General features: G+C 47.5%; 1 protein-coding gene across 6 annotated transcripts in view; it reads left to right on the top strand.

Moving 5' to 3' along the window:
* SPATA13 (spermatogenesis associated 13) overlaps positions 1-24,745 on the top strand; it is a 236,082-nt gene that overhangs the window by 42,358 nt on the left and 168,979 nt on the right. For 2 of the 6 annotated variants that reach the window (XM_053312448.1, XM_053312444.1), the window contains exon 1: positions 20,234-20,370. The exons of 1 other annotated variant lie outside the window; for it this stretch is intronic. In XM_053312448.1, the coding sequence (XP_053168423.1) occupies positions 20,356-20,370 (15 nt within the window). In that variant the 5' untranslated portion in view covers positions 20,234-20,355. Of the gene's footprint in view, positions 1-20,233; positions 20,371-24,745 lie in introns of those variants that run through there. 3 more of the 6 variants (XM_053312446.1, XM_053312442.1, XM_053312453.1) reach the window with 2 other exon arrangements.

Here is a 24,745-nt window from a genome sequence, read left to right as displayed (position 1 = left end):
TGAGCCTGAGCCAGTGCCTCTTGGAGCTATATAAGAGCTGAAGAAGTCCTCAGTTCAGACCACTAGCCTCCTACTTAATGTACTTGCCACCCTTCCAGGTGCAGGGAACTGGATCTCATGGGCAGTCAGACTCAGGTGACTTGTCGATGGCCACAGTTTTTGACAGCTGCCTGTGCATGATGAAGGGAAAGCTGCCACAGGCTGCAAACAAGTGGCTGTGATGAGCAAGATGGTTATGGGATCTGGAACTTTACTGAGGCGAGGTCACAAGGCCAGGGGGTTGGGGGGCACACACCCTGACACACATAGGGCACCTTCTAATGTTACTTTGTACGTTATCTGACACTTCCTTCAGTGTCTTAAAACAGGTAGGCAACCATGGCACACCATCCAGGGCAGCCAGAATCCCCACAATTTATTATGGCTGGGGATGATGAGAATTATAGCTCAACAACAGCTGGAATGCCATGGTTGCCTCCCCCTGTCCTTAAGGCACCTGTATTGATGTTTGGGCAATACACATGCTAATTTAAATTACCTAGCTAATTGGTTACAAAGCAGAGTTTGATTAAATAACCAAACAAATGTTTAATCTTCATCCCTGACTCACTAGTTTCTTCCAAATTTTGCCCCGGGTTATGCTTGCCCCGGCAGTACCCAGAGACCACTGTTTTTGAAATGGGAAACTGGTAACCTTGTATGTACAGAGACAGAAGGGGAAAGGGCTCTCCACACACTCTGTTCGATGCATATACAGTCTGTGTACAGTGTATACATGTACTCACACACTATGATACATGCATATACTGTATCATTTATCATAGTCAAAATCATTATCATATCAAAATCACTGAGGTTTTATATAGGGCATTATATTAATATGTTAAACATACATACATACAGCCGTACACTTTCTATTGGCACCTGTATTTGAGGGGGTCTGTATCTACATTCACGTTTAAAATGAACTCATGTACAGTCATTTGCACAAAGAGGCCTGAGCACACATACAGATCTGAATAGGGCTTTAATTTCCAGATAATCTCTCGGAATTAATACACCATGCTCCTCCCTTGCTCCCAAGGGATGGATTTGTGCAGCCCTTTCCTCTCACAGTTCTCAGCTACTTTCTCCTCCCAGAAGTCAATGGCTTCCACTGGTCTGCAATCAAGAAGACTTGAAATAGGCTGCCCCCTTCCCTGACCCAGGGCCCACTGGGGTGCTAGAAACATGTTAATCCTACCTCTGTGGAGTCGCTGGTCATTGCTCCATAAACTTCTTTCATAGAAGACAGTGGGAGCCATTGATTTCTAAGAGAGTCTATAGAGGGCTTTCTACCAGGGATATTGCCTGGGACAGTGATAAACACTCATGGCCCCAATGGAGGGGTCTGGAGGGGCAAATTTTGTCCTCTCCTCAATTGTGTGCCAATTGCAGACCCTTTACTTTCTCTCATTGGAGTTGGGGGAAGTCATACTGACAGGTTGCCCACCAAGGCCTTTACAATCACAGCCCATGTTTAGTCCTCGGTTTTCAATATGCATGGGCAAGCCCTTTTGGCCTCCATTAGATAGCATCTTCCAGGGACCCTGAGAGAGCTATTCATGCATTTTCTAAATAATCTGTCAAGATCACAAAGGGGCACAGTGGACAATCAGTGATATTTATTGGCTGTGTTGACCTTTTAACACTGTGACAAACAACACCCATTCAGGGATGGGAGTGAAAACAGACTGTTTTCTAGTCCAAAAGGCAATTTAGCTGTCTGACTTGCCTCTCCACAGGGGGCCACAGACACTCTCTCTCTCTCTCTCTCTCTCTCTCTCTCTCCTCAGTCTCACTCACACACTCAGGAAATGTCACCTGACTTTATTCCAAATAAAGCATATCCCAATGGAAATGCCAGCTTCAGTATGTGTGAAGAAATGTCAAAGCACTATGTTTATTTTTTTTTAAATTATTTTATTTATATACCGCCCTTCTAAAAATGGCTAAGGGCGGTTTGACAGCTGCTTCACATAAAATTTCTGGATTTGGAGGAGTGTGTAAAAAAGTAGAACTCTACCCAACAGCTAATCATATTTTATTGTCATTCGACTATGGCAGCTAGGCACTGTACGTAGAAATAAGTAAGAAGACATGGGGGCGATTATCACGACCAACAAAAATTGGGTTAAGAAACACCGGGCTCGCAGCCGAGCCCAGTGGTTCTTGAGCGGGTAACCCGCTCGAGAACCCCTGCTAAAAAGCAGGTTTGCGGAGCGAGCGCTCCAGCAAACCTGCTTTTTAGGCTCGTGAGTAGCCGCGGCATGGCTTCGCGCTGCCCCTACTCATGAGTAGACCCCCCAGCCGGGAGGCGAAAAGCTGCCTCCTGGCTTGGGGGTCTCCTCAGTATGCCCTGCGCGCTTGTGCAGGGCATACTGGGGCTTGCGGGGGCCATGTGGCCCCTGCTCCCCCCACCCCCTGCCGCCTCCGTCACAGAGCCAGCCATTGTGTGGAGCTGCCTGTGTGGGCTTCCTTCTTGCTTGAAGGACAGCCTGCACAGCCAATCAGGGAGGGAGGGAGAAAAGAGCTTCCTCCCTCAACTCCAGTTAAGTGCTGCATTCGGATGGAAAGGAAGCTCCCTGGACCCTTGATTTGGAGTAGCGAAACTCACTGCAAATTGAAGGTTCAAACTGGAGTCTCAGCATGACCTCAGGTCACGCTTTGGATAGGACTGGAATTGACTGGGTTCGAATGTAACGGTAAGAAAACTGCAGGTCCCTCCAATTCTGGTCCCATTACATGCTAATGAGGCCTCTGATTGGTGCACTACACTGGCTCAATCCATGATAAAAGTAAAAGAGTGAAGGCGAGGGACAAGGTAGATGTGAAAGAGGTAGCCACGATTGTTTTACCTGCCCCATCTATACATGAGACAGCTGTGTATTAAGAGGAGGATGCATTGGATTTTGTCTCTAGTGCATATCCATGTAAATGTATGTGCATGAACCACTAAGGTACTATGCAGGATTCTGCCATTTTGCACATTGCAACTTTAGATGTATATTTTGAACTGTCGATAACTTAGTGGGCCAGTTCCCACAATCACCCTGGGCAGGCAGGGAGGGCACGGGGGAAGGCTGCTTTTCACTTATCCAGATGACCAAGCGGCATGCCTCCCACACGCCCACATGGATAGCCCTGCCCCGTGCAACTCCATGATGCACAGAGCAGAGCGGAGGGATCTGGGGCTGGAACATCTTGTTCTGGCTTCTAGGCATCCCTCAGTGCAACGCATGGCACGCACATTGCATTGGGGATTTCCCCCTCTGGCCGGCACTCTATGCGCCCATCTCTGTAATTCCTTGGGCCGGTAGCCAGGTTAACCAGTAACCCAGTAACCGGTAACTTGTACTGGTAACCCGGTAACCGGTAATCTGGTAACTGGTAAGGGTAACCCGGTAGCCAAGTTAAGGGGCAAGAGCCCCCTTAACCTCAGCTAGAACCCAGGGTTATTAAGGGGGTTATGCGGGAGGGGAGGGGAGGGAACCGCAAGGATCCTGCTGCTTCTCACAAGCAGCCTAACCCTGCTTGGGGCAGCCCTTACAAAAGCCTCATTGTAAGACAATTACACTTTTCTTTAACCAACAGAACAAACACCCTCTTGGCTTTAAATCAATGAAGGACAGGGTATTTTAGACTAACGTACAGTGGAGAGCCTTCAGCAATATGTAATAGTGCGGTTAGGAAGCTCAGGCAGTGATCCTTGGTGTGAGAACTGGGGTGTTACATACAGGTCCCTGTCAGTGTCCCACTTAACAGGGATTCCCAGATGTTATTGCGTACAACTCTCACAATCCCCCGTCAAAGACCATTGCAGTTGGGCATGCTGTGAGTTGAAGTTAACAATGTCTGGGAACCAGGGTTCCCAGAGAGCACCGGTCCCTATTTTCATCTGCTAAATGCTGAGATGATATGAAATGGCATCAAAAGTCCCCAGTGGTCACATTTGAGAAACCAGGCTTTAGATAGCTTGCTGTGATAAAACACAAGTAACCTGAGGACAAGCTCAGTGCTTTGGAAAAAGAAACATTCTTCCTTACATAAACTAAGTTTGTTAGTTTTAGGAGATGTGGAATGGATGACTCCGAAGAAGGATTGGCTTGTAATCTGCATCCGTGTTGTTTCTAACGCATCCCCAAACATCCCAAAGTTAATTGCCGAGGAAACTTGTTTCAATCTTCTGAAGAATTGTGTGGGAAGCTAATGTGGAACATCTAGGATATGATGTTGTCCTGAGTTTTTATTAGGACTTAGACAGTAAGCTTCAAGTTAGGAAACAAGCAGGCTATTATCACAATTGCTCAAAAGCGGGCTAAGGGTGCCCGGCCCTCTTTCGAGTGGTCATGAGAACCACTGGGCTTGTGGGTGAGCCCGGTGGTTCAGTGGTGGCTAGTCCACCTAAATACCCCTCCCTAAAATGAGGTTAGTGGAGTGAGCACTACTACTACTACTACTACTACAAATATCTATATACTGCTTTTCAACCAAAGTTCTCAAAGCAGTTTACAAAGTTTACCCTAACCCGCTCCCCCCACCCCCCGCCGGCTCTGTCTTGGAGCCGGTCATTGTGTGGGCGGCCAATCCAGCCACCCAGGGCTCCCTCCCCGCTCGTGAGCAGGGAGCGCGGGCTCAGCCTGCTCTTCCCGCTCACTTCCCCAAACCGGGTCTCACGGATTGTGAGACCCGGCTCAGTAACTCACAAGGAGACCCCCAACCGGGAGGCTAAAACAAGCCTCCTGGCATCGGGGGTCTCCCCAGAATGCCCCACACGCTCATGTGGGGCATTCTGGGACTTCTAGCGGCCAGACAACCCCCGATCCCCACAGCCCCAACCGGCTCCGTGACAGAGCCAGTAAGCGTGTCGGTGGCCGATCCAGCCACCCAGGGCTAGTCCCCTGATGGTCTGCGGGGACCCACTCTTCCTGAAGAATCCTATTAGACTCTACACACCAATTGTGTGTAGAGCCTCAAGGACACAGAAGGGCTATTCACATGCAAGGTTGGAGGCATGAAGCCCAGGTTTGGAGGCTCATGAGAACCCACAAAAATTCCTCCAATTTAGCTCGCTTAAATGTGCGTAGCCAAGCTTCTCTACCTTATTTGTTTTTTTACCAAGGTAGGAAGGAAAGGGAACTTCCTTACCTTGATGGTTTTGATTGTATGTTGGCATTTCCCTTTTGCAGCAGCTCCTAGCAGCCAGCTGCCATGTTTGTAATAGAAAACAGTGGCTACAGGGGCTGATATGTGTGTATGTGCCACTCTGCATGACACACTCTATGACCCTTTCCTCAAAATGGCTTGGGTCCACCTCCTTGTCTCTCATGTCCAAACAGAGGGTGGCTGATGGTGTAATGGGGATTTCCAGTCTCCAACCAGCACAATGCATCATGGGATTGCTCTTTCAATCCTTGGAGAATCCAGCTCTTTGGCACTAAAATTGAGAATGCAACTGTGTTACTCGTGTGTGTGAGGCTTCCAGAGCCAAATGGGGTCTCTGCTTATCTATCAGGACTGGGGTAGGAGCTCTTCACCCCACAAAACCACCCCCAGATGCCTGTGTGAAAGGGCTTAGAATGTTGTAATGGAGATAATGTATTTCATTCTCTCAGTGGTGATAGAGTCATAGGATCTTAGCATTGGAAAGGACCTTGGAGGTCTTGACAAGTCTCCCAAAACTGCTACAGAACAGCAGATGGCCATCCAGCCTCTGTCTGAAGACCTCTCTGGTCTACGTACAGCTACCATAAAGGCACTGCTACAGTCACTTGGTATGATAGAACTTTTAGTCTTGGGTCAGTGTGGTGGTCTGAAGGCACATAAGAAAGCCACTTTACTGAAGCTAAGTAAATCTGGGTTTGGTCTGTGGCTGACATCCAAACTAACACTGTGTTAGTGCAATGAAAAAATTTGCACCCATTCAAGAAGGTCACGTTGCTCAGTGGATGCTCAAAACTGTTCAGTTTCTTGCGCACTTGTATGGAATGCAGGCTCATGACATAGTGGAACCAGGTAGTGCAACATTCTTGTGCTAGTGCCACATGAACATAGGAACATAGGAATCTGCCATATACTGAGTCAGACCATTGGTCCATCCAGCTCAGTATTGTCTTCACAGACTGGCAGTGGCTTCTCCAAGACTGCAGGCAGGAATCTCTCTCAGCCCTATTTTGGAGATGCTGCCAGGGAGGGAACTTTAAACCCTCTGCTCTTCCCAGAGCAGCTGCCAGTCTGCCCTTGTACAGTGTTTGTCTAGATGTCAGCCAGTGTCTGGGTGGGAGACTGCCCGGGAACTCCATGAGCTGGGTCTCACGATCAATGAGAGTGATTGCCGGCTCCATGATGGAGCCAGCAGGGGCTGGGGGGAGTGGGGGCTCCGTGCCCCCCGGAAGCCCCAGTATGCCCTGCACGAGTGCCCAGGGCATACTGGGGAGACCCCCGGAGCCGGGAGGCGATTTTTCACCTCCCCTCTGGGGGATGTACTTGTGAGTAGCCGCGGCATGGAGCCGCGCCACGGCTACTCACGATCGGGAAGTCTGGGTTTGAGGAGTGCTCACTCCACAAATCCGGGCTTAGGGGAGGGCTACAAAAGCGGGCTAGCCGCTTGTAAGCCACCAGTCTCGCCTGCGAGCCTGGTGGTTTACATGAGCAGCGAAAATTGGGCTAGGCTCGCCTAGTCTGATTTTCACTGCTCGTGAGAATAGCCCCCATGTATGCTGCCTTGAGTTCCAAGATGGAAGAGAGGCAATCAATGTAATAAATAAAACTAGGGAGGTCAAGGTTTTTGTGCAATGACAGTCTTGTCTTATACGTACATGTGGACAGAGACAAGTCAAGTTCTAAGCCGTCAGGTTCCAGGACTAGATAGAAAGAAGCTGGCTGACCGAGTGGGATAGAAGCAAGCATGTGGTCCAAAACAGGGAGGGCTCAGGTATCAAGGAAAGGATCAGGAGATGCAGGGTTATAAACTAAGAAGGGTTCAAGGCTCAAGAGCCAAGACAGCAGTCATGGAGAATGAGAGCAGGACTTTATGTAGAGTCTTGGCACATAAGAGAAGTTGCTCTGACTAAGGGGCACGTTCTGAGCCTAAGAGGCGATTCTCATAATTGGCAAAAAGCAGGCTAAGGGAGCCTAGCCTGCTTGTTGCTGATCGTCTGCTGCCAGGGGAGCTGCGGGGCTCCCGGCAGCAAACCTCCCCAAGTACCCCTCCACTTCGTGAGCGCTCCGTGAACCTCGTCTTTGTGATCATGTGTTGCTGTGGGGCAGCTCCGTGCCGTGGCAGCACACGAGAAGACCCCTGCAGCCTCCCAGGCCTGGGGGTCTCTCCAGCAGAGAGCGCATGGGGCATCTGGAACTTCCGGGGGCCACGTGGCCCCTGATACCGGCAACCCCGGCCGGCTCCGTGATGGAGCCGGCAGTCATATGGGCAGCCAATCCGGCTGCCCAGGGCTGCAATTGTGATCATCTGCGCTAAGCCCGCTCTCCTCACGAACCCTCTTAAGGCGGGTCTCACTGATCGCGAGACTTGCCTCTAAGTCTTTATAGGGCATGACCAAGCCAAGCCAAGCCAAGCCAAGCCCTGTCTCCCAAGCCTTACAAAGACAGTGATAGAGCACCTGCTTTGCATGCAGAAGGGTTCCAAATTCAATCATTGGCATTTCCAAGCAGGGCTGGGGAAGACTCCTGGCTGAATCTTAGCAAGCCATGGCCAGTCAGTGCAGACAGTACTGAACGAGATGGACCAATGGTCTGACTCAGTATAAGGTAGCTTTCTATTGTACTGTATGCTGGCACAGAGCTCAGTCGCCTAGATCTGCCATGGGAAGAGGGTGCTAGTGACACAGGAGGTAAGGAACTGGAATCTGAGGCTTCCTGCTGGATTGTGTCCTCATCTACTTGGAAGACACGATATAGAGCCCTTTTTCACGAGCAGAGGGTTAGTGGGAGGAAGCCCTAAAGAGCTTAACTCACCGCAGACAATCGAGGGTGTCCACTTCAGCAGGCGGATTGCCCACCCAGACAACTACTGGCTTCTGCTGGTAGCTCGGAGGACCAGGGTGCTGGGATGCATTCCCCCCCCCCGCCACCGCGCTCCAATAATGCACCACGCAAGTGCTCAGTGCATTATGGGGATTCCATAATGCGGAATCCCCAGATCTCCTCTCCCCTTGAGAAGAGGAAAGCTGGTCTTGTGGTAGCAAGCATGACTTGTCCCCATAGCTAAGCAGGGTCTGCCCTGGTTGCAAATGAATGGGAGACTTGATGTGTGAGCACTGCAAGATATTCCCCTCAGGGGATGGAGCCACTCTGGGAAGAGCAGAAGGTTCCAAGTTCCCTCCCTGGCAGCATCTCCAAGATAGGGCTGAGAGAGATTCCTGCCTGCAACCTTGGAGAAGCCGCTGCCAGTCTGTGAAGACAATATTGAGCGAGATAGACCAATAGTCTGACTCAGGGATCTCTGCAAGCAGCCATGGCAGGCAGACAATCACAGAAACAGGGTTAGGAGAGCACTCGCTCTCCTAACCTTGTTTTGAAGGGTGGCTGCCTAGGCAGGTTTTCCATCGAGGTGCTGCCGGGATCAGGCCCCACCCCAGTGGTGCACACGTGCAGGCAAAACCGGGCTGGGCTTCCTTCACCTGGTGTTTCCTGCATGTGTGAATAGCTTCAGAGCTTCATAGACTTCCAACAAATGTGAATTCTCTTGAGTGCTCACCCAATATTTTATGAGATTAATTCATTGCTAGTGACAACTTCATATTCCTTTTTCTGCCCACCAAAGCTTTCCCCTTGCTACCTTTATCCCATTAAAATTCCTACCCTTGACAGTCCTTGAGTGAGCCCAAATGAGACTCCCTGGCTTTTTCTGACAGTCTCTTTTAACAAGCATTCCAAAAAGTTTTCATAGTTCATTCTTCATTGCTTTCTTAATTATCCTCCCATGGTGGGAGAGATAACGCAGCCCACCTACACAATATCTTAGCATGAACAAGATATTCGTTTATGCTCCCCACACCACACACACACACTTTTTTTCAATGTAGTTATACTGCATGTTCCTAAAATGGCAGAGGCAGGGAATTCAATATACCTCTGTCTGACTCTTATGAGTTTTAGAGTGTGCCATACATACAGGTTATAGGGTTTCTAATTCCCAGCGGGTTAGGAAAAACATAGTTTATAAAATGACTCAGAAGTATGCCTGTTATGCCTAGCAATGGATTTTGTGGGATTTGCTGGGTATTTGAAAGGTATTAAGCTTTAATCATGTGGAGCAATATTCACTTTAAACCTGGCAGGAATGTGTCTGTACTAGCCTGATTTTGTTTCCCTTTTAACATACACCTAAGATATCTATGTAACCATATGTCTAACCATTTGCACTGTTTCTGGTCCCTGGTAAATCATTCTGCCTTTTGGAGATGTTGAAGCTCTTCTCACGATCGGTGAAAAGAGCTTCTTCGTTGTCTGCGGGGAGAGCGGGCTTAGCAGATGATCTCTCCCCGCAGATGATCAAAAGGCAGCCCTGGGCAGCTGGATCAGCTGCCCATATGACTGTTGGCTCCATCATGAAGCCAGCAGGGGCTGGGGGAATCGGGGGCCACCCAACTTCCGGAGGTTCCAGGATGCCCCAGGCGAGCACACAGGGCATCCTGGAGAGACCCCCGAGACTGGAAGGCTATCCGCAGCCTCCCGGATGGGGTTCTACTTGTGTGTCACTGCATGCCGCGGCAACACATGAGCAACCAAATGAGGTTAATGGAGCGCTCACTCCGTTAACCTCATTTAGGAGGAGGGGGAATTAGGCGAGCTAACCGCCTTGGGAGCACCAGGCTCGCCTGCGAGCCCGGTGGTTCCCATGAACCCTGGAAAGCAGGCTAAACTCCCTTAGCCTGCTTTCCAGTGATCGTGGGAATAGCCTCGTTGTCTTAATATTTTGTTAGAGCATGTTACTAACATTGAGCCAAGACCCGGTTTGCGAAGTTGAGTGGGGAGAGTGGGCTAAGCTCGCTGTCCCTGCACACGAGCAAGCGGGAGCCCTGGGCGGCCGGATTGGCCGCCCACACGATTGCTGGCTCCGTGATGGAGCCGGAGGGGGCTGGGGAGTTCGCAGGTTGCGCGGCACCCAGAAGCTCCAGTATGCCCTGCATGAGCGTGCAGGGCATACTGGAGAGACCCTCGGAGCCAGGAGGCGGCTTTTCACCTCACCTCTGGGGTCTCCTCATGAGTAGGCATGGTGCGGAGCCGCACCGCGGCTACTCACGATCTTGAAAACTGAGTTTGAGGAGCTCTCGCTCCGCAAATCTGGTTTTAGGCAAGGGGTACTTGAGCGGGTTACCCACTCTAGAACCAACGGGCTCGCAGCCAAGCCTGATGGTTCTCACGATTACAGAGAACTGGTCTAGCGGAGGCCCCACCCCGGGATAAGGAGCTGTTTCGCCCAAAGCTTCATCAGGGGCTGGTTCCCATTAGTACAGGCTGGAACAATGAAATGAGAACATAAAACAATATCTATAACTCTGTAAAGTATGAAAAACTGAACGCAAAAACCACTCACAAAATATAAAGTTTCAAAACATTTAAGCTTATCCAAGCTTATTAAAAGACTTAGGATTCACTTTACTAATGAAAAGCTAAACATGGGTCATAAACACAAGCAATAATTAATCCAAAAGATTTTTTAGCTTTGGATTTTCTAATCCATTTTTTTAGATTTTTGGAAGCTTTGGGCGAAACAGCTCCTTATCCTGGGGTAGCTGTCGTGGTTTTTCCCTGGTGTGTTTTGTCTTCCATCACCTATTATTATCAGTCATTACAGAGCATGCTGATTGCTTTCCTCGAATAGATTCATGCCTTGAACTACATGCATTCGCAACATCTTACTGAGTACATCATTTCCTTCCTCTGCATTTGAGGACTCATTACCTGTACTGTATGTACTCTTCAATTTCTCATTTTGAAGACATCTCGGACTCTGTTTGGACACCTGTATATACTGGTTTCTCATTCTTTTCATTGTATTTTGTAATTCTACTTGGTATTATGCCATTGTATTTTTATATGTGTTATACAAATGTGTTTGATTATTTTCACGTGTGTTGAGAGCTGGTTATTTATCCATCATTTACTTTGGGTTTTTTTGTTCACGAGTTTTGCATTTCCCCCCCTCCTCCATTCCGTGGACCCTGGTTTTTCCCCAAGGGATGCTGTGCAGAACAGAAATTTAACCATGGTTCCATGCAACATCTGAACTGGTCTGATGCTGGACACTTCCCCCCCTAGTATATCTTTAAAGAAAAGAACAAACACCCTCTCAGCAGTATTTTCTGTAACAGATGTTGACTACAAGTACCATCATCCCCAGCTGCAATGGTTTTTGCCTGGGGGTTATGGAAGTTGTAGTCAACAACATTCGGGAATCTCAGTTACAGGGAACACTTCCTCGGTGTGTCAATCAGTGGAGGACAGGCTATTACAGAAATAAATGTATATTGCACACAGACAAATGGTGAAGAACCTTCAGCAATGTGCAATACATAGCATCCTATGTAAACTGCTTTGAGGACCTTTTGTTGAAATGTAGTATATAAATGATAGTAATGAAAGCAAGACAGAAATGTGATAGAAATGCCATGTCAGATCTGAAATCTCATGTGTTATATTAGTGAAGAAGGAACAGAATAGGACATTGATAGGCAGCAGAGGCCTATCACACAATAGTCCAAATCTAGGTTTAATGCAGATTACTGACATTAGTATGACTGAATGAACCCATGCCAAGGTGTATCTCCAAGGGCCATAAACCATCTTGGCATGGGTTCACACAATCACTTCAATGTTGGTAAAACACATGAAACCTCTGTAGATTCAAACAATTGTATGAACAAGCATATTGTGTGAAGCCATGCCAAGGCAAGAATCCCACATTTTGGACCATAAATACCTTATCGCTGGTTCACACGATCACGCTAATGTCAACAATCCAATTTAAACCTAGATTTGAACAATTTTGTGAATCAGACTGCTAAGATGCAGTGCAGGGTAATAGACTAGTCTAGTAGTCCTTGGGGCTATTCTCACAATCAGCAAAAATTGGGCTAGGAGAGCCTAGCCCGATTTCTGCTGATTGTGTAAACTACCGGGCTCGCAGGCAGTGCTGGTGGCTTACAAGTGGCTAGCCCTCTTTTGTAGCCCATCCTTAGCCCGGGTTTGTGGAGCAAGCGCTCCGCAAACCCGCGCTTCCTGATTGTGAGTAGCTGCGGTGCAGCTCCGCACCACAGCTACTCACGAGAAGACCCTCAGAAGGGAGGCGAAAAGCCACCTCCTGGCTCTGGGGGGTCTCGCCAGCATGCCCTGCGCGCTCGATTGGCCCCCGAACTCCCCATCCCCCACCAGCTCCGTCGTGGAGCTGGCAATCGTGTGGGCGGCCAATCTGGCCACCCAGGGCTCCCTCCCTGCTTGTGTGTGGGGAGATCAGGCTTAGCTCGCTCTCCCCGTGCACTCACAAAAACCCGGGTCTCACTAATCGTGAGACCCGGCTCTTTGGCTACTAGTCTGGTGGCTATAGGCCACCTCCAGTCTCAGAGGCAAGATGCCTCTAAATACCAGTTGCAGGGGAACAACAGCAAGAGAGAGGGCGTGCCCTCAGTTCTTGTCTGTGGGCTTCCCAGAGGCATGTGGTGGGCCACTGTGTGAAGCAGGATGCAGGACTAGATAGGCCTTGGGCCTGATCCAGCAGGGCTGTTCTTATGTACTTAGGGATGTGAGGGTTTTGTCAGAACAATTTTCTTGATTTTAGTCTATTGATTTCTTATTTATATGCGAGTTTTATATTTATATACCGGCAATAATCAAGCCTTGAAGCTCTTTAAAAACACAAACAGTAAAGAACAATTAAAACAGTTTTTAAAAACCAGTTTAAAAACATCAGGTAAAGACCTGACCAAAGAAATCCATTTTCCAGACCGTCTTAAAGTCCATCAAAGATGTGCTGTGAGCAATGGTGCTCTTACCCTTGGACCTCGGGGCCTAAGTCCAGGGCCTCCACACACACCCCCCGCCAATCCTCTTTAGTCTGTCCTGGGTGGTGTGGTTGCCACTCGCACGCACTGTGCTGAGTGGCCGAGTGTGATTATGACCTGTGCTGGATGCTTGTGGAGGAGAGCTGGTCTTGTGCTAGCAAGCATGACTTGTCCCCATAGCTAAGCAGGGTCTGCCCTGGTTGCATCTGAATGGGAGACTAGAAGTGTGAGCACTGTAAGGTATTTCCCTCAGGGTATGGAGCCGCTCTGGGAAGAGCAGAAGCTTTCAAGTTCCCTCCCTGGCAGCATCTCCAAGATAGGGCTGAGAGAGATTCCTGCCTGCAACCTTGGAGAAGCCGCTGCCAGTCTGTGAAGACAATACTGAGCTAGATAGACCAATGGTCTGACTCAGTATATGGCTGTTTCCTATGTTCCTTTAGAGACAGGAGGGGAAGTGGGGAAAGAAGTAAACGTGCGATGGGAATATGAAAAGTTCTGTGTTGAAGTGTTTCTGCTAATGCCCAAATGTTTGTGCTAATGTTTGTGCTAATGCTAAAACCTCCCAGAGATGCAAGTTTTGGGTGGTATAGAAATATTTTAAATAAATAAATTAAATAAATATTGGCATAAATATACCTGTTTTATATTCTTGCATTCTTGTCAGTTCAGTTGCTTTGTGCCCTCTAGAACCCAAGGGTTTAAAATATCATGTTTTTCACGGTGTGTGTGTTTGTGTGTGTGTGCAAGGGTGGGGATGGGTGGGTTCCAAAGGCGTTTAGGTCCAGGCTCCAAAATTACCTAGGTGCACCTCTGTCTGTGAGGTGGGCCACAAGCAGTGACGAACTGCTATAGGCCCACAAGTCCTTTCACCTGAGTTACTCTACTGACTTGGGATCCTCTGTTCTGTGATAAGTCTTCTGTTAAACTATTATAGGTTACAGATGTTAACCTTAATGGCCCTGCATGTCTCCCGCTCTGTCCTGGGCTTATAGGAAGTGTCTATTTGGGCTGCCAGCTCTTTCTTTCGCAGGGCTTCTCTATGCCTTTCAAAGTTGCACGTTTAAACCTTTGTTCCTTTTCTCAGGTGAAGACATAATAAAGATTGTTTATAACACGCATGTGTAGGAAAGAGTTGCTGTAGAATTGGGATGTGTCAATCTGGAAGTAATGAACTGCCATGGGGTGTAGATTTTAATTAGCAAAGAGTTTTCAGCTGTCTTGAATGCATGGCTGGAATGACTCACCTCAAATTATTTGCCAGGGGAATCTAGTGAAAGCTGATGAATGGGCTGCCACACACCAATTAACCCCATTGTGATAGCCTCCTCCACTCCCACACTTTAATTGCACTCATTTTGCAATCAAATGTGCCCACCTGTGCAAGTTCTCTTAAGGTCTATGATACCACCACCACCACCACCACCACCATTATTATTATTATTATTATTAGCTATTTTTTTCAAACAATTGTAGCAATGGCCCAATACAGATTTCATACTTAAAGAGGCAGGGGGCAGACCATGTGTCCACATGCTCTGTCCCCCACTTCTTCTACATGATGGGCCCATAGCTCAGTGGTAAAGCATCTGCTTTGGATGCAGGCGGTCTCAATTTCATTCCCTGTCATCCCCAGGAAGGACTGGGGAAAACCCTGGCTTGAAACCTTAGAGAGCTGCTGCCAGTTCATGTAGACAATACTGAACTATTTGGACCAACGGCCTGACTGTGTAAGTCAGTTTCCTCTGTTCCCCCCTCTCTCCTGCAGTTTCGCAATCAGTTCCCTTGACAACCTGAACCATGCATTAGTGTTGTATCTGCAACAGCACTACTCGTGGTTGATCTGTCTTAATTTGCAAACCACCTTTAAATCTTCGTTTCAAGTCCTGGTTAAGATGGGAACACTGGCGCGGGTGAACCCACAGCTACCCTTGGTGCAGACATAAGGCTAAACTATGGTTAAAACCAATAAAGGAAGAGTTTTATTTATATATTCGTCATAAATTATTACTCACCTTTTGATTTGAAGTCTCCCTGGTGGCTTATGCAGTAACCTAGAAATCCATATAAATTGACACTAAGGCAGCTAAGCCCAGGCTACAGAACTGGCAGGAGCTGCGTAACTCCCAGCAGCGCCCTGGCAGCAAACGCACCTACAGAGCCTGCTGGTTAGCTGGGGTTAAGGGCGTGAGCATGCCCTTGACTTGGCCTAATTGCTCATGTGCGAGCTCTGGCTGCTCCCGGCTGTCGCTGGGGAGATCCTCACAATGTACCGTGCGCTTGTGCGGTGGGCATTGTGGGATTTCCAAGGGCTGGCATGACACATCCCGAACCCCTCGCCTTCGCATTGTCTGGGGCAGCAGTGGACAGTCTGGGTGCGTGATCTGGGTGCCCCTTAACCCTCCCAGACCTGGCCGCCAAATCATCTGCCAGGAAAGTGAGCTTCTGCTGGCTTCCCCACTGTGTGCCCTGAAGCCCTCTCATGCAGTTGTGAGAAAGGGCTCATCATCTAAAGACTATCCAGACTAATTAGGACAATAACATTCCAACAAGCAATAAAATGTTTTAAATAAATGGCCATGCATCAGAGAATGCTAAAATCCCTCTTTTTAGAGGCTCACCTCGGTTGGGCATCTAAAGGCCAGCAAGGAAGGAATGAGAAGACCTTCCTTAGGGAGAAAGGGAGGGAGGGAGGGAGTTTGTTTGTTTGTTTGTTTGTTTGTTTGTTTAACATATTTCTATACCACCCAAAACTTGTGTCTCTGGGAGGTTTACAAATAAAATCATTTAAACATTAAAATCATTAACATTGAAATCAGTTAAAAACCAGCATTAAAAGTATTAAAAGTATAAATTTAATTAAATGCCCTGGGTGAATAAATATGTCTTCAGAGCCTTTTAAAAAGTTGACAGAGATCCAGAGGCTTCCATTCCAACAGGAAGCACATTCCAATGCCCAGGGGCAGCAATGGAGAAGGCCAGTCCCCAAGTAGCCGCCAGGTGAGCTGGCAGCAACCCCAGACAAACCTCTCCAGACAGTCTTAATGAGCAATGGGGCTCATGGTGAAGAAGACGTTCTCTTAAATACCCAGGGTACTGGGTATAACCTAAGCACCGTTCCCTCTAAAGTGTGCACATGTGTGTGCACAAACCCCCAGGCCACTGTGCAGCAGTTTCTGGTGGGCTCCCAATGTCTGCTGCGCCTGCCACCACCGCCCAACCGGCACCCTGTTACCCCCTATCCCCAGCCAGGAAGCATTGCCCCGTTTCCCCCTCTCCCCGGCCGGGCTACCACCTGCCACTGCCTCCCCTCTCCCCCTTCCTTTTCCTCCAGTTCCAGCTGCAGATCCTGTGAGACCTCTGTCGAGATCTGCAGACGGAGGACAGAGGGAGGAGGATGGGAGCGGTGGCGGCGGCTCCCCCTTGCACCTCCTGGGCAGCCAGGAAAGACTGTGGCAGGGGGCCATAGTAGGTGGGGGGGGGGAATAAGATTTTTTATGCGCATTACTTCTGTGTGTGTGTGAGAGAGAGAGGGAGAGAGTGAGAGTTATGTGCACACGCACACTGCCTTGATCCTGCTGCCTCTGTTCCTGAGAGAAGGTTGAGATCTACCTGTTCAGGATGGGGTTATACTTCCCTTGAATGTCAGGTATGTAGCTTGGGAGTACTCCTGGATCCCAAGCTCTCCCTGGTTTCTCAGGTTGAGGCAGTGGCCAGAAGCACTTTTTTTATCAGCTTCGGCTGATACATCAGCTACATCCATTTCTAGAGATAAATGACCTTAAAACAGTGGTACATATGCTGGTAACCTCCAGGCTTGACTACTGTAATGCGCTCTATGTGGGGCTGCCTTTGTATGTAGTTCAGAAACTACAATTGGTACAGAATGTGGCAGCCGGACTGGTCTCTGGGTTTACCCGAAGGGACCATATAACACCAATTCTAAAAGAACTGCACTGGCTGCTAATATGTTTCCAGGTGAAATACAAAGTGCTAGTTATTACCTATAAAGCCCTTAATGGCTTAGGTCCAGGGTATTTAAGAGAGTGCCTCCTTTGTCATGAACCCTACTCCTGTTACGATCTTCTGGGGAGGTCCTCCGATTATGGTTGCCACCAGCTTGTTTGATGATGACCCGGGACCGGGTCTTTTCTGTGGCTGCCCCAGGGCTTTGGAATACACTCCCTGCTGAAATAAGAGCATCTCCTTCTCTGTTTTCAGGAAGACCCTCAATGTACCTGTTCTCACAGACTTTTAATTAGAATTAATTTTAATAATTTGTTTTAATGTTTTATGCTACTGTGTTTTTGTTGTTTTGTGTATTTTAATCTCTGTTGATTTTTAAATATTGTTTTAAATTTTGTACACTGCCTAGAGATGTGCATATCAGGCGATATAAAAATATGATAGATAGATAGATATCGCTGGTGCTCTGTGTTGGATGAATGCATTATAGCACGCAGGAGCCAGCAGGAGTTCAGCCTAGAGCTGCTTGGAAGCACCGCTTACCAGCATCCAACAGATTTTGGACGCTGCCGTGAAGAACCTGGCAACGCTGTATGTATTGTAATAGTGGGCTTAGAGTCAGAAAGCAGCACAGAGACATAGAAATGACTCGAACATCCTGGGTACTTGCATAGCAATGAGTGGATAAAGGAAGAGCGAATTTCTCTGTAATACAAACAGTGAAGTAGGACATGCTCAGTTGTTTCAGGGGCATTGTCTCTCTGCGCATGGGATTTTTCTGAAACAGCATTCAAGCACAGCTGAGGGGAGGGCATGACAACGTGCCAAGGTGAATGCTTTCCTATGTTTTAGGACTTCCAGTTGAGTAAGATATGACGCAGGGGAGGGTAAATATGTAAGACCTTCACTGATGAGAACATTCAGGTCCCTGCTTAGATCGGTTTGGTGCTCTATGTCCATTATAGCAATAGCAATAGCACTTACATTTATATACCGCTCTATAGCCGAAGCTCTCTAAGCGGTTTACAATGATTTAGCATATTGCCCCCAACATTCTGGGTACTCATTTTACCGACCTCGGAAGGATGGAAGGCTGAGTCAACCTTGAGCCCCTGGTCAGGATCGAACTTGTAACCTTCTGGTTACAGGGCGGCAGTTTTACCACTGCGCCACCAGGGGCTCATGGTTGCTCATTAGGGGCTCATTAGGGGCTCATGGTTGCTCATTAGGGGCTCATGGTTGCTCATTAGGGGCGCAGTTTTACCACTGCGCCACCAGGGGCTCATGGGGCTCATTATACACTGTTTGATTGAAGCTTTGGCCTGATCGTAGCCCATATTAAGCAGAATCAAAGGCCCAAAGATCCTATTTTTGTCTCAATTGACCATTTCCATTTTGATTGGTATTTTTGTCTCAATTGACCATTTCCATTTTGATTGTCTCAATTGACCATTTCCATTTTGATTGGTAGTCGACACATAAGATTAAGGGAGCAAGACCAACGGGGCACCTAGCCCGGCTTTTTAGCCCGGCTGTTAGCCTGGGTTAACAGCACCAGCATGCCGTTAACCCAGGCTCAGGGATTGTGTATCTTCTCAGACTATGTTTAGCCCAAGAAGACACACAGATAGGAGCCTAGAGTGCCCGTCTCCTGGGTGAATCACCCAATGCACTGCGCTCAGTGCATTGTGGGATACCCAGAGGCTGGGACAACACACAGCAGCAGATCAGCCAGGAGTGCAGTTTGCCCTCCCAGCAACATCCAGTGGCTCGTCTGGAGGGAGGTAAGATTCGTGCAACATTCCCCCTGCCCGCTCGCACCCCCGCCCACCCGGTCGTGTGAATGGCCCCATTATCTTGCTTTTAAAAGGGAGAACTTGCGAGGATTTGATTCCCACATGAGTGCGACTTTGTATTTCTAGCTATAGTTGCCATTGAAGCATAGTCAGAAATAGCAACGCCTAGTTGTTTTCAATAGCTAACACTTACCACTGAAACTATCTGTTCAGACTCCGTTCGGAGCAGAACATGATCATAAATCACCATGTGCTTCTAAGTGGGAACCTTTACAAAACCGGCATTGGTTATATAACCATCATGCTGCTTCATTAAATGTGGATTAATGTTGGTAACATTCTTTTTGTAGGCTCTCTTCCAAGAAGAACAGGGGGAAAACTGACACAGAGCGGAAGGAATATAATTGACTCTTTCCATATTTAAATGGAGTGCAAATACATTTCCATTTCAATCATTATGCTATACTTAAGCTTGCCACTTTTCCAGAAGATTTTGAGCATCCCACCTGGGGGTGGGGGCATGTTGGCTATTCTGAATTTAAAACCTGAGCTGTGTTTTTATAGACCTTTAGAGTTGGAAGGGACCTTGGAAGTCTCCTAGTCCAACCCTCTGCTCAGTATTGCAGAAATCTGCTGCTGTCCACCTTCCTTTTTAAAAGCTTGCAGCAGAGGAGAGGCCCCCATTATATGAAGCAGATTGTTCCATTGTCAAACAGCTCTTGCCACTGGGAAAACCAAGCCTAGCCTGCATCTGCTTCATTGTAATTTCAGTCCACTGAAATCTACTTCCATTGCTTCCTATTTCAGTAGCAAGCAATTGAGAGCATGTCTGTTCCTTCTAGATTTGAAGATGGTCATTGTACCTCCCCTTTTCTTTCTGGGCTGAACATACCCAGCCCCTATAATTATTCCTCATAGGACTTGATTTCCAGACCCCCTTACCCACCATCTTTGTTGCCTTCTTCTGAAACCAGTTTATCAAAGTGCTTAATAGTTGGTGCCCAGAACTGTAATCTGAGATGGCTCATTCAGACTTTCAAGTCAATACTCAATGCTGCCGTTATAGAGTAATAAAAATGGCTGTGAGAGCCAGCCCTTGGTTTAAATGCAGAGGAGATGACAAAAAGGGGATTCTCCATAACCCTATGCCAGGGGTGGCCAACCAGAGGCTCTCCAGCTGTTCCTGGACTACAACTTCCATTATCCCCAACCCCAATTTATTGAAGCTGGGGGTGATGGGAGTTGTAGTCCACAGCTGGAGACTCTCAGGTTGACCACCCCTGAATTAACTTGCAATGTATTGGTACCCTTGGTGACCAAGGGCACCAACACATACATCACAGTTGGCATGATTCACTGATGACTTACAAGTGACATCATAATGACACCCCAGTGGAGTGAAATTATCTGTTCCTAACACTGTAGGAAGTGGGATGGAAGAAGTGTGTAGGAGCTAGGAACAGGGAAAATGGAACAGATGGCGGAGGAAAGAGCAACAGAGGATAGAAGTAGTATGGCCTGAGGTGTAACAACTCATGGATTTTTCCAAGGTATGACACATTATTTTATTATAACAATTAAAAAGGGAGTGGTGAATTTAATAGAATGGTTCTCCATGGTAAACATACTTGAAGGCACAAGCTCTCTTTTCAGGTGTACTCAGAATGAAGCCGAAGCTGACACACCTCATTTGAAGGGCAAGCTGCAGTGTGAAGCAGCTAGAAAGGAGGCCCAACTTTGTCCTAGCAAGCCTGCTTTTTCAAGGAGAACATGGCAGCAAACCTCCAAAACTCAGTACTTCAGCAAGACCCTTATGAAATTCTTACATTCACTCAGTGCAATTGTGTATAATTAATTAACCTGTTAGAACCGCCTTGTGAGATAAGAACAATCCAGGAACCTGGTCCAGGAGGATATCATGGCTGAAGGTATCAAAAGCTGCCGAGAGATCCAGGAGAACTGAGTCACACCCCTTCTGTCTCTCTCACTACAGCTCATCCATCAGGATGACCAAAACCTCTTCTGGCCCAACCACAGACAGACTGACAAGGATGTCGTTCACCTTGGACTACAACTGCCATCATCCCCAGCCACAAGGGCCAAAGATCATTGTATCTGGGGATGATGGGAACTGCAGTCCAACAACATCTGGGGACTCAAGGTTGGGAATCTCTGATAGATAATCCATTTAATCCAAGAGTGCCTGATAATATATTAGTATTGAAAGAAAGCTTGATCTTTACTTTCAGTGCCATTTTGTCATTACTTAAATGGCCCTTTAAAATACATGTATACTATGCTATATTATACACACACACACACACACACACACACACGAATGAGAAACTGGTCTAAAAAACTCCCTGGTTTTTGTTGAATGGGGATTAGTGTATGGTATTTGACGTGTAAAATTACTGGTGACAATGATTGAAACGAGTATGTAGATAAAATCTCTTGAGATGAGGAGTTCTTCTCTCACACCAGGAGGATGTCAAGAGGAGGGGTGGGGGAAAGCCATGGAGGTCAGTCAGTATTCAAAGTACAAAGTGGGAAATTTGTCATTTGTGGGAGGAAAGAAGCCTGTTGGGTTCCCCTTCAAAAAATGAGCACATTCATTCCACTGTTCCCGTGTTTGATCTTTTCTTTTTTATCTTGTGCCTGTTTTGTGGCAAGATTTTTTCTTTTTTTAAAATAAAAATTCTATTTAGGATGTTCCATTTGCCACACTTCAGTACTGTTGTTTACTGAAACTAAGCCATTGTAAACAGGGCTGAATTAATTGTGTCTGGTGCGGCACAGAATAGGTTTCTTATGTGGTGAAGTTATTTGAGAATTGCCAGAGGCAGGGACTGTGTGAGACTTCACCGCTAAAAAGCTTCCTCAGAGTAATTAACATGGAGGCTGTTGCTTCACCACATGACAAAGAAAGAAGCAGGCACATTCCCAGGGATGGAGGACTTTAAGATTCCAGCAGTCTATTTGGCATGAGACTTAGGGGAACTGGGGTGCTGCTGTGTTGCTCTCTTCATGGTTGCAGATTTTAGTAGTTGGGAGCTTTCTCAGCATGCATGTCTGTCAGGTAATTTTATGGGTCTGGAGGAGTTACTGGAGTCAGAAAGTTACTGTATAATGGTGTCCTGCAAAACAAGCAGATGCGACTCAGATAGTGAGGAGAAATGATGAAGCTATGGTCCTGAGCAAGGGTCTGCCTAGGTAGGGATTCAGGAGTGCCACAGGCTGTGGACATTTTGAGCGCCAGAAGTAAGAACCTCCATTTGCACAGAATGGGATCACAGGAGCTGGGTGTGACAATATTAACAGACTGTTGCTCCAGCAGCTTCTCAGAACAGACTGCCAGCCTTTAAGGCTGTTGCCTAAAAAGACTTAGCTCCACCCATTCCTTAGCGAAGAGTGACTTAGCCCCACCCCTTCCCAGTAACATAGCCCCACCCCTTAGAATGACTTAGCCCCACCCCCTCTTACAGAAGGATCTGTTTCTTAAAGGGACCTTGCCTATTGTTGTTGTTTTTAAAGCACTGGCTCTGACAACATGGTGGTGGTGGGCAGTGTTCCCTCTAAGGCATGTGCAAGTGTGCATGCTCATAAGTTTTTTTATGTCTGCTCAGATCATTTTAGATCCTGCTCAAGTTGAATCATAGCTAATCACAGGGCAGCAACAATATAACAGGAGGTTCCTTTCCGGGAGTCTAACACAATGCATTGGCTCCACCCCCTCAGCCCCACCACCAAAGGTAGCCGGCACCCCACATTTGGGGGTCATTTCGGCCCTGTGTGTGCATGCGCTGGCCATTTTTTGGGCCACCATGCATGCATACTGGCTATCTGAATATGGCACAGCGGCCCAAAAAACTGGCTGCCGTGTGCACATACAGGGCTGGAATGGCCCAAAGCGGCCTAGGGGGAGGCTGGCAGGGGAGGGGGAGTAGCCGGAGACACACAAACACACACATGCAGGGTGAGGAGAGCTGCCGAAGGAACCCGCCCCCATGGCCGCCACAGCACCACCACCACCACCCCCGAAGCCGCTGAAGCCCTTAGTGGCAATAAGTCAACATTTGGCTCTTCCCCTCCCAGGACCATCTTCTAGAGCTCTGCTTTACACCAGGCCCATAAGAGGAACTGATACGCTGCAAGCCTTATCAGACAAATTTTCATCTGATCTGATCTGATGAAAAAAAAGTCCAGTAAATACTCTATTGGTGGGGGATGCCTGAATTGGTACCTGAATTCAAGAAGTGGGCTTACCTTTTTCTTTCTCCCTGTCTTCTGATTGGAAAATGGCAGTGGCAGTGCTTTAAAATGCTGCATTTTCCTCCTGTCAATTGCCCCACAATGCCCCCTGGAAGGGGTGATGATCATCATCGAATTCTATTATCATAGAATTACTAAGGGGGTGGGAAGAGGGGGGCACAGAAGGGGCAGAGTGCATTTCTGGGTGGGCAGACCCAGAAATTAATATTAGATTTCTGAAACAAAATTAGGGAGTGGGGAGAAATTGCTTGTCTGAGGGGTCACGTCCTCCCCCTTGCACAGAATATGTATTAAGTTGCAGGTTCTTTACTGTTGTTGCATTTCTCATGTATCTAGACGTTTTGCTAGCATAGCTTCACATTTGGAGTTACGGCAGACAAATCGCATCAGCTTAGAGCCATATCAGCTCTGTCTCTTAGTCACAGGAACATAAAGATGCCATCAGCAAGATAGAGCATTAATTCAGTGCTGGAGAGAGCTGACTTACAGCTTCCAGATGCATGCTGACTCCCACAGATGAGCAGTTCCACTTACTTGGGTGCACGTGCAAATGTGCTGCGTGAGTAGCTGGTGCATCTGATTTACTCCGGTGACCTGATGAACTGCAACTGGAATGTGGCAGGGTGGAAACTCACAGGAACGTCAGGGAGCAAATAGCATACACGATCCATTCACACCGCAGTGAAATCCCCCTTAGTCTCTTAAAGGTGAGTTCATAAATAAGAAGTGTAGCCAGAGCATCCCACAGAAGAAACTAATGGAAAGGAGGGGGCATGGAGCAAGGTGCAGCGCCACACAAGAGTGAATCCAGATCAGCTGCTCCAAAATAAATCTATTTACATGTTGTGCTGCAGAAATGAGCCATATGGGCATATTTTCATTGCACCCCCTTGAGTAATCTAGACTGAAAACTCCTCTGGGCAGGAGCTGATTCTTTGCTGACATTACTCTGTGTAGCTCTGTGTACAGAGATATAACTATAATGAGTAAATAAATATCCTGAACCCATTTATTTATTTAATACATTTGTATATATATATAAATGTCCCGGGGCGGGTCACAATCTAAAAACCATTAAAACATTAACACAATTAAAACAATCTAAAGATACAATTTATAAGACTCAAAGCTTTAAAACTATAAACTAACAGCCCGACTAAACAGGTATGGTTTAAGGTTCTATTAAAAACATTCAGAGAATGGGAAACTCTAATTTCATTAGGAAGCGCATTCCAGAGTCCCGGGGCAACTCTAGAAAAGGCCCGGTTTTGAGTCGCCACCAACAGAGCCAGTGGCAACCACAACTGGACCTCCCCAGATGATCCTAACAGGTGGCAGGGTTGATGAAGAAGGCGTTCTCTGCTTCATCAACCCTATTTTGTTCATATCAAGTGTTGACTGAGAAAGCACTTTGCAAGCTTTTGAAATATAGTCAACATATGAAGCTGCTGAGTTAGACCTTTGGTCTGTCTAGCTCAATATTGTCTACACTGACTGGCAACAGCTCTCCAGGGTTTGAGAATGTGTCCTTTCCAGCCCTAACTGCTGGGGATGGAAACTCTATCCTCCATGCAGACCATGTGCTCTACCACTGAGTTATGGCTTTCCCCAACCAAGATTGGTCTGATTGAAGGTTAGTCTCACAATCGATTA

Source organism: Hemicordylus capensis, chromosome 3 (genome assembly GCF_027244095.1).
Source record: "Hemicordylus capensis ecotype Gifberg chromosome 3, rHemCap1.1.pri, whole genome shotgun sequence".
NCBI classification, from domain to species: Eukaryota; Metazoa; Chordata; class Lepidosauria; order Squamata; family Cordylidae; genus Hemicordylus; species Hemicordylus capensis.
This window is presented reverse-complemented; position numbering and strand designations above follow the sequence as displayed.